Below are 10,172 nucleotides of genomic sequence, written 5' to 3'. Positions count from 1 at the left end.
ACTTGGGGGTAGAAGCTGTTCAGCAGTCTAATGACTTGGGGGTAGAAGCTGTTCAGCAGTCTAATGACTTGGGGGTAGAAGCTGTTCAGCAGTCTAATGACTTGGGGGTAGAAGCTGTTCAGCAGTCTAATGACTTGGGGGTAGAAGCTGTTCAGCAGTCTGATGGCTTGGAGGTAGAAGCTGTTCAGCAGTCTAATGACTTGGGGGTAGAAGCTGTTCAGCAGTCTAATGACTTGGGGGTAGAAGCTGTTCAGCAGTCTGATGGCTTGGGGGTAGAAGCTGTTCAGCAGTCTGATGGCTTGGGGGTAGAAGCTGTTCAGCAGTCTAATGACTTGGGGGTAGAAGCTGTTCAGCAGTCTGATGGCTTGGGGGTAGAAGCTGTTCAGCAGTCTAATGACTTGGGGGTAGAAGCTGTTCAGCAGTCTAATGACTTGGGGGTAGAAGCTGTTCAGCAGTCTAATGACTTAGAAGCTGTTCAGTAGTCTGATGGGGGTAGAAGCTGTTCAGCAGTCTGATGGCTTGGAGGTAGAAGCTGTTCAGCAGTCTAATGACTTGGGGGTAGAAGCTGTTCAGCAGTCTAATGACTTGGGGGTAGAAGCTGTTCAGCAGTCTGATGGCTTGGAGGTAGAAGCTGTTCAGCAGTCTAATGACTTGGGGGTAGAAGCTGTTCAGCAGTCTAATGACTTGGGGGTAGAAGCTGTTCAGCAGTCTGATGGCTTGGGGGTAGAAGCTGTTCAGCAGTCTGATGACTTGGGGGTAGAAGCTGTTCAGCAGTCTAATGACTTGGGGGTAGAAGATGTTCAGCAGTCTAATGACTTGGGGGTAGAAGATGTTCAGCAGTCTAATGACTTGGGGGTAGAAGCTGTTCAGCAGTCTAATGACTTGGGGGTAGAAGATGTTCAGCAGTCTAATGACTTGGGGGTAGAAGCTGTTCAGCAGTCTAATGACTTGGGGGTAGAAGCTGTTCAGCAGTCTGATGGCTTGGAGGTAGAAGCTGTTCAGCAGTCTAATGACTTGGGGGTAGAAGCTGTTCAGCAGTCTAATGACTTGGGGGTAGAAGCTGTTCAGCAGTCTGATGGCTTGGAGGTAGAAGCTGTTCAGCAGTCTAATGACTTGGGGGTAGAAGCTGTTCAGCAGTCTAATGACTTGGGGGTAGAAGCTGTTCAGCAGTCTGATGGCTTGGAGGTAGAAGCTGTTCAGCAGTCTAATGACTTGGGGGTAGAAGCTGTTCAGCAGTCTAATGACTTGGGGGTAGAAGCTGTTCAGCAGTCTGATGGCTTGGGGGTAGAAGCTGTTCAGCAGTCTGATGACTTGGGGGTAGAAGCTGTTCAGCAGTCTAATGACTTGGGGGTAGAAGATGTTCAGCAGTCTAATGACTTGGGGGTAGAAGATGTTCAGCAGTCTAATGACTTGGGGGTAGAAGCTGTTCAGCAGTCTAATGACTTGGGGGTAGAAGATGTTCAGCAGTCTAATGACTTGGGGGTAGAAGCTGTTCAGCAGTCTAATGACTTGGGGGTAGAAGCTGTTCAGCAGTCTAATGACCTGGGGGTAGAAGCTGTTCAGCAGTCTAATGACTTGGGGGTGGAAGCTGTTCAGCAGTCTAATGACTTGGGGGGGTAGAAGCTGTTCAGCAGTCTAATGACTTGGGGGTAGAAGCTGTTCAGCAGTCTAATGACTTGGGGGTAGAAGCTGTTCAGCAGTCTAATGACTTGGGGGTAGAAGCTGTTCAGCAGTCTAATGACTTGGGGTAGAAGGGGTATGAAGCTGTTCAGCAGTCTGATGGCTTTGGGGTAGAAGCTGTTCAGCAGTCTGATGGCTTGGGGGTAGAATCTGTTCAACATTCTAATGGCTTTGGGGTAGAAGCTGTTCAGCAGTCTGATGGCTTTGGGGTAGAAGCTGTTCAGCAGTCTAATGACTTGGGGGTAGAAGCTGTTCAGCAGTCTTATGGCTTGGGGGTAGAAGCTGTGACTTTAGCAGTCTAATGACTTGGGGGTAGAAGCTGTTCAGCAGTCTTATGGCTTGGGGGTAGAAGCTGTTCAGCAGTCTAATGACTTGGGGTAGAAGCTGTTCAGCAGTCTAATGACTTGGGGGTAGAAGCTGTTCAGCAGTCTTATGGCGTGGGGGTAGAAGCTGTTCAGCAGTCTTATGGCTTGGGGGTAGAAGCTGTTCAGCAGTCTAATGACTTGGGGTTAGAAGCTGTTCAGCAGTCTAATGACTTGGGGGTAGAAGCTGTTCAGCAGTCTAATGACTTGGGGGTAGAAGCTGTTCAGCAGTCTAATGACTTGGGGGTAGAAGCTGTTCAGCAGTCTAATGACTTGGGGGTAGAAGCTGTTCAGCAGTCTAATGACTTGGGGGGGAAGCTGTTCAGCAGTCTAATGGCTTGGGGGTAGAAGCTGTTCAGCAGTCTAATGGCTTGGGGGTAGAAGCTGTTCAGCAGTCTAATGACTTGTTCAGGGACTTGGGGTAGAAGCTGTTCAGCAGTCTAATGACTTGGGGGTAGAAGCTGTTCAGCAGTCTAATGACTTGGGGTAGAAGCTGTTCAGCAGTCTAATGACTTGGGGGTAGAAGCTGTTCAGCAGTCTAATGACTTGGGGTAGGGGGTAGAAGCTGTTCAGCAGTCTAATGACTTGGGGGTAGAAGCTGTTCAGCAGTCTAATGACTTGGGGTAGAAGCTGTTCAGCAGTCTAATGACTTGGGGTAGAAGCTGTTCAGCAGTCTAATGGCTTGGGGGTAGAAGCTGTTCAGCAGTCTGATGGCTTGGGGGTAGAAGCTGTTCAGCAGTCTGATGGCTTGGGGGTAGAAGCTGTTCAGCAGTCTGATGGCTTGGGGGTAGAAGCTGTTCAGCAGTCTAATGACTTGGGGGTAGAAGCTGTTCAGCAGTCTAATGACTTGGGGGTAGAAGATGTTCAGCAGTCTAATGACTTGGGGGTAGAAGCTGTTCAGCAGTCTAATGACTTGGGGGTAGAAGCTGTTCAGCAGTCTAATGACTTGACTTGGGGGTAGAAGATGTTCAGCAGTCTAATGACTTGGGGTAGAAGCTGTTCAGCAGTCTAATGACTTGGGGGTAGAAGCTGTTCAGCAGTCTAATGACTTGGGGGTAGAAGCTGTTCAGCAGTCTAATGACTTGGGGGTGGAAGCTGTTCAGCAGTCTAATGACTTGGGGGTAGAAGCTGTTCAGCAGTCTAATGACTTGGGGGTAGAAGCTGTTCAGCAGTCTAATGACTTGGGGGTAGAAGCTGTTCAGCAGTCTGATGGCTTTGGGGTAGAAGCTGTTCAGCAGTCTGATGGCTTGGGGGTAGAATCTGTTCAACATTCTAATGGCTTTGGGGTAGAAGCTGTTCAGCAGTCTGATGGCTTTGGGGTAGAAGCTGTTCAGCAGTCTAATGACTTGGGGGTAGAAGCTGTTCAGCAGTCTAATGACTTGGGGGTAGAAGCTGTTCAGCAGTCTGATGGCTTGGGGGTAGAAGCTGTTCAGCAGTCTGATGGCTTGGGGGTAGAAGCTGTTAATGGCTTGGGGTAGAAGCTGTTCAGCAGTCTGATGGCTTGGGGGTAGAAGCTGTTCAGCAGTCTAATGACTTGGGGGTAGAAGCTGTTCAGCAGTCTAATGACTTGGGGGTAGAAGCTGTTCAGCAGTCTAATGACTTGGGGGTAGAAGCTGTTCAGCAGTCTAATGACTTGGGGGTAGAAGCTGTTCAGCAGTCTAATGACTTGGGGGTAGAAGCTGTTCAGCAGTCTAATGACTTGGGGGTAGAAGCTGTTCAGCAGTCTAATGACTTGGGGGTAGAAGCTGTTCAGCAGTCTAATGACTTGGGGGTAGAAGCTGTTCAGCAGTCTAATGACTTGGGGGTAGAAGCTGTTCAGCAGTCTAATGACTTGGGGGTAGAAGCTGTTCAGCAGTCTGATGGCTTGGGGGTAGAAGCTGTTCAGCAGTCTGATGGCTTGGGGTAGAATCTGTTCAACATTCTAATGGCTTTGGGGTAGAAGCTGTTCAGCAGTCTAATGACTTGGGGGTAGAAGCTGTTCAGCAGTCTAATGACTTGGGGTAGAAGCTGTTCAGCAGTCTAATGACTTGGGGGTAGAAGCTGTTCAGCAGTCTAATGGCTTGGGGGTAGAAGCTGTTCAGCAGTCTAATGACTTGGGGGTAGAAGCTGTTCAGCAGTCTAATGACTTGGGGGTAGAAGCTGTTCAGCAGTCTAATGACTTGGGGGTAGAAGCTGTTCAGCAGTCTAATGACTTGGGGGTAGAAGCTGTTCAGCAGTCTAATGACTTGGGGGTAGAAGCTGTTCAGCAGTCTAATGACTTGGGGGTAGAAGCTGTTCAGCAGGCTAATGACTTGGGGGTAGAAGCTGTTCAGCAGTCTAATGACTTGGGGTGGGGGGAAGCTGTTCAGCAGTCTAATGACTTGGGGGTGGAAGCTGTTCAGCAGTCTAATGGCTTGGGGGTAGAAGCTGTTCAGCAGTCTAATGGCTTGGGGGTAGAAGCTGTTCAGCAGTCTAATGACTTGGGGGTAGAAGCTGTTCAGCAGTCTAATGGCTTGGGGGTAGAAGCTGTTCAGCAGTCTAATGACTTGGGGGTAGAAGCTGTTCAGCAGTCTAATGACTTGGGGGTAGAAGCTGTTCAGCAGTCTAATGACTTGGGGGTGGAAGCTGTTCAGCAGTCTAATGACTTGGGGGTGGAAGCTGTTCAGCAGTCTAATGGCTTGGGGGTAGAAGCTGTTAAGGAGCCTTTTGTCCCAGACTTGGTGCTCTCGTATCGCTTGCCGTGTGGTAGCAGAGTGAACCGTCTATGACTTGGGTGGTTGGAGCCTTTTGCCAATCATTTACATATCACTTACTTTATTTTTATTTGATGTCATATTGTAAAAGTATGTATCTGTTTTGCTGAAAATATGATTTTGAAAACAATGAATGTCTACAAGTGCTTCATAAAACAGTTATATTTATTTTTGTATTTTCAAAAGACAGCAAATAGCCAATCAAATATCAACAAAAGTGAAATGAAAGACAGATTTAATTTTCAGTGAATAATTGTCTTGTCCAGTGAGCAACTCAATGACAGCGATTCAATGACATCATTAGATCACCTCCAAGAAGCATCTTCAACGTTCACCTGACAACCCATTGGATAAGACACAAACACTAACCAAGTGTTTCGTACCTGTCAAGAAGGTTGAGATCAGAAGCTTCTTCAATACCCCAGAAATGGAAAGGCTTTGAGACAAAGACAATCAACTGACAAGATAATGCACATACACTAACCCGGATGTTCTACTTGCCCCACTGAGTTACAGCAAAGTTATCATTTATGCATGGGTCCACGATCCACTCATAGCTCTCACAGCTATCTGACAGTTCTCAGAATACTAAGGAAGAAGTGTGTGATATTGGATTTGGTATCCTTCCCACTCCCAAGTGATTGGGAGTCCCATAGGGTGCCGCATAATTGTCCCAGCGTCGTCCGGGTTTGGCCATCATTGTAAATAAGAATTTGTTCTTAACTGACTTGTCTAGTGAAATAAAGGTTAAATAAAAATAAACTATTTAAGCTGTCTGCTATGTTGCTGTGTAAATCCACACACTGCAGGGGAATGATGACACATGCTGTGCTAACACATCGTTACAGTAGTTGTCAGTTTTGTAACGTAAATAAAGAGTTTGTCAAGTACTCTGTGAAATACAGTATGTATTATTTTGACACTGCACAGACTCATATGAGCAATAATGATCCACATCTTAATAAAAGAGTTTTAAGGCAGGGGGTTGGAGCCTCAATTAGACCCATGTCAAACACTTACAATCACGTACAGTACAACCACATTCAGTACAATCACATACAGCACAACCACATAGTCACATTCAGTACAATCACATACAGCACAACCACATAGTCACATTCAGTACAATCACATACAGCACAACCACATAGTCACATTCAGTACAATCACATACAGCACAACCACATAGTCACATTCAGTACAATCACATACAGCACATAGTCACATTCAGTACAATCACATACAGCACAACCACATAGTCACATTCAGTACAATCACATACAGCACAACCACATAGTCACATTCAGTACAATCACATACAGCACAACCACATAGTCACATTCAGTACAATCACATACAGCACAACCACATAGTCACATTCAGTCAACTGAATGATTCTAGAATAATAATAATTCCATTCACATTTGGCTACTACAAATAGCCAGTGAAATACGATACGTTTTTTTGTTACTTGAGAAAAGGAATGACTGAGAATCCACTGCCTGCCGTTGTAAACTTTCTGCACACAAATCAAACACAGTACTGACTATATCTATAAGCCTCATCCAAAGGAACGAAATTCTAAGTCGTCCGCATTGTTTCAGGCATCATCCGTTCCAAAGTCTCATCTTGTTCACTGTAAAAAATAAAAACTCAAATAAGAGTTCCTTTTTGGACAATTCCAGGTTGTCCCTCCTTGTTTCAGTATGTTTAATCTGCCTAATGACCAGGATCCTGGTGTCTACCCAATGTGCTGAGCACTCCTCCTGGCCAGAGTCCGCGCTACATTCAGCTGCTGCAACCATGGTCTCTGTGTGAAGGCACTGTTAGAGAGTCAATCAACCAGAACAAGGTTAGGAGACCAAATCTGTGTCCTAGCATTGGAAATACTGTATATGTAATGGCTTCAATACATTAATGTAGTGCCCTTACATCCTATCCTCTCCCCATACTGAAACAACTTGTTAGGGTGAACCAATAAGACTGACACTATATACCTTCTAAGCATGATAGTTGGCTCATGATTTGTTTCAGGACTTGTTGGGGTAAACCAATAACAGCTTCTAACCCCAAGTCATAAGACTGCTGAACAATTAATCAAATGGCCACCGGACAAGTTCAACTGTTTTATTAGTTGTTACTTTAGTTTATTGGGTAAATATTCTCTTCAACTCTTCTTGAACTGCAATGTTTGTTAAGGGCTTGTAAGTAAAGTATTTCACGGAAAGATCTACACTTGTTGTATTCAGCGCATGTGACAAATTAAAGTTTGAGTTGAGTTGATTTGACTATATACCTTCTAAGCATGATGGTTGGCTCATGATTTGTTTGTACTGAAATCTATTCAGGGAGGATAAGGGTATATCATAGGCAGTGATGAAGTGGTAAAACCATTGGCTGGTAAATGCTGATTGCCATTCAGGATTAAAGAAGTAACGCTCCCTCTACTTTAAATGCATCTTCCACAAAAGGTGGGTAAATGCTTGAACAAAATAAAATAAAAAGTGTGTAAACAGCTTTTACATGTGTCCCCCCCCCACCACTGATTATAGGAGGCTTCTTCTGACAGTATTCATACCTTTCATAAGAAACCTCCAGAGAAATATTCATATTCACCGTAGCTGTCATTTGAACTTGGACTAACCTGGCCAAGGCCAAACAGTATATGGCGTTTTCTCTGGGTGTGCGGTCGCAGTGGAGAGAAAAGGCCTCCAGTGAGGTGGTGAGTATCTGGGCGGAGTTTGGCGAGGCAAACACAGGTCTGAGATTGGTGTCTCTGGAAATGGGCGGGAGCGGGACTCTGCTCCTCCATTGGTTGCTGTTCTGATCCCCACTCTCATCCTCCTCACATCCCTTCCCTCCACATCCCCTCTTCTTCTCTCTTTCATCCCTCGTGGCCACAGGGTGTAGCTTCGGTAGTTGAAGAGGTTTATCCTGGGATGCCAGGGCGCGGAGCGGGCAGGATACATGAGATGGGCAGTTGATGGGGGTCAAACGTCGAGAGGCTGTGGACATCACCCTGATACCCGCCTTGGCCTCACTCCTCCTGGGCTTGGAGGACATCTTGGGGAGGGTGAAGCCGTCCACCAGGACCGTGTCGCCCACCCTGGTCCTGAACGGAGCCCTGTTGAGGCCCATGCAGTGCCTGGATGCTGCCCTCCTCTGCCCCAGCCTCACCCAGCCCTTTATCTGGAGGTATGTCCGCATGGGCAGGGCCATACCTGGGAGGACCACCACAGAGCACAGCTTGGTGGCCAGGTGACGCACACACTCCCTGTGGCCGTACTGAAGGGCGATCCTCAGGGGGTCACGACCCTGGGGATCCCGACAGGCAAGGGTCAGAACGCTGCTGGCGATAAAGAGTTTGAGGATGGTGAGCTGGCCGCGCTCGATGTAGGTGACAGCGGGAGACTTGGCGACGTCGGGGTGGGCCGTCTGGTGGCACCACTCACGGTAAGGGTGAACCCCCACCGGCTCAATGACACGCACCCCCCTCTCCAGCAGCCAGCCGGCCAGGTCCAGGTGGCCCAGAGAAGCAGCGATGTAGAGTGCCACCCGGAGCTGGAACCTGGAATAATACAGAATCAATGTATTTATAACACGTTTCAAGTTTTTTTTGTCAAGTTCACAAGATACAGTGGGTTATAAAACAGTACAGTAAAATGCTTACTTGCAAGCTCTTTCCCACAATGCAGTATTAAATATCAGGGTAAGAGAAAAAACGTATGAAGGAAAAAAACACGAGAATATAAACTATATACAGGGTCAGTACTATCATTGTAAGCTATATACAGGGTCAGTACTATCATTGTAAGCTATATACAGGGTCAGTACTATCATTGTAAGCTATATACAGGGTCAGTACTATCATTGTAAGCTATATACAGGGTCAGTACTATCATTGTAAGCTATATACAGGGTCAGTACTATCATTGTAAGCTATATACAGGGTCAGTACTATCATTGTAAGCTATATACAGGGTCAGTACTATCATTGTAAGCTATATACAGGGTCAGTACTATCATTGTAAGCTATATACAGGGTCAGTACTATCATTGTAAGCTATATACAGGGTCAGTACTATCATTGTAAGCTATATACAGGGTCAGGGTACTATCATTGTAAGCTATATACAGGGTCAGTACTATCATTGTAAGCTATATACAGGGTCAGTACTATCAGTACAGGGTCAGTCATACAGGGTCAGTACTATCATTGTAAGCTATATACAGGGTCAGTACTATCATTATTGTCAACTATCCTTATAAAGTACTATCATTGGTTACAGGGTCAGTACTATCATTGTAAGCTATATACAGGGTCAGTACTATCATTGTAAGCTATATACAGGGTCAGTACTATCATTGTAAGCTATATACAGGGTCAGTACTATCATTGTAAGCTATATACAGGGTCAGTACCATCACTGTTGATAGTAAGTCTGTCATACAGTTCAGTGTGTAGATGTGTATTCTGACCTCATCACAGGTCTCTCCCTAGACAGGTGTCGTTGGACGGTCAGTCTGTGTCCCAGGAAGCAGCCTCTGAGGAACTCCGCCCACCCATCCCAGGTGTCCAACCGTAGAGTAGCCCCTGGGAGACAGAGACACATGCAGGTTGTCCTCCTGGTTGCCATGAACCAAGAATGTGTTCCATACAGTCCATTTGTCTCTGTGTTACATCCATAAGGTGTTGAGCCAGAGGACCATTGATCTACTGCACAAGGAAGGCCATACCCAGGTCAATGGCGTAGTCATGCAGCCGGTTGCAGTCGTAGAGTTGCAGGCCGGTGGGAGAGCTCAGTCTGAAGGAACTGACGGGAAGCCCACACTGCTGGGACACCAGGGTCATGAGCCTGGCCACAGACGTACTCAGGAGAAACACAGTGCCCAAGACTGAGAGGGTCTCCCCCGTCACGGCACTGAACACACGCACCACCGGCTCTCGCTGAAGTATAAGACCATGGACACACAGTAAATTCACTTGTTTTACATAAATACCTATGTTGTGTTTATACACCGAGTAAACAAAACATTATGAACACCTGTTCTTTCCATGACAAAGACTGACCAGGTGAATCCAGGTGAAAGCTATGATCCCTTAATGATGTCACTTGTTAAATCCACTTCAGTGTAGATGAAGGGGAGCGGACAGGTTAAAGAAGGATTTTTAAGCCTTGAGACAATTGAGGCATAGATTGTGTATGTGTGCCATTCAGAGGGTGAATGGGCAAGACAAAATATTGAAGTGCCTTTGAACGGGGTAGTAGGTGCCAGGTGCACCGGTTTGTGTCAAGAACTGCAATGCTGCTGGGGTTTTTCACACTCAACAGTTTCCTGTGTGTATCATGAATGGTCCACCACCCAAAGAACATCCTGCCAACTTGGCACAACTGTT

General features: G+C 46.4%; 1 protein-coding gene across 4 annotated transcripts; it reads right to left on the bottom strand.

Annotated features, from left to right (window-relative positions):
* Positions 1-1,483: 1,483 nt before the first annotated feature.
* On the bottom strand, positions 1,484-9,897 carry LOC112253238 (protein ANKUB1). Of its 4 annotated transcripts, XM_042322917.1 has the most exons (5): positions 9,512-9,895; positions 9,254-9,368; positions 7,419-8,342; positions 6,502-6,597; positions 1,484-1,542 (listed from the first exon to the last, which is right to left on the bottom strand). In XM_042322917.1, exons 1-4 carry the CDS (start codon positions 9,624-9,626, stop codon positions 6,516-6,518), a joined length of 1,236 nt encoding a protein of 411 aa, XP_042178851.1. In that variant the 5' UTR covers positions 9,627-9,895; the 3' UTR covers positions 1,484-1,542; positions 6,502-6,515. The 4 variants fall into 4 exon arrangements, 3 of the variants coding, with proteins under 3 accessions (XP_042178851.1, XP_042178852.1, XP_042178850.1); XR_006083570.1 differs by having other exon boundaries at positions 1,497-1,542; positions 6,502-8,342; positions 9,512-9,897; XM_042322918.1 differs by lacking the exon at positions 1,484-1,542 and having other exon boundaries at positions 4,993-6,597.
* Between the last annotated feature and the right edge of the window lie 275 nt (positions 9,898-10,172).

The sequence above is a fragment of the Oncorhynchus tshawytscha genome, linkage group LG06 (assembly GCF_018296145.1).
Source record: "Oncorhynchus tshawytscha isolate Ot180627B linkage group LG06, Otsh_v2.0, whole genome shotgun sequence".
Classification (NCBI taxonomy): Eukaryota; Metazoa; Chordata; class Actinopteri; order Salmoniformes; family Salmonidae; genus Oncorhynchus; species Oncorhynchus tshawytscha.
Note: the sequence above shows the minus strand (reverse complement) of the source record. Positions and strands in the feature narration are given on the sequence as shown.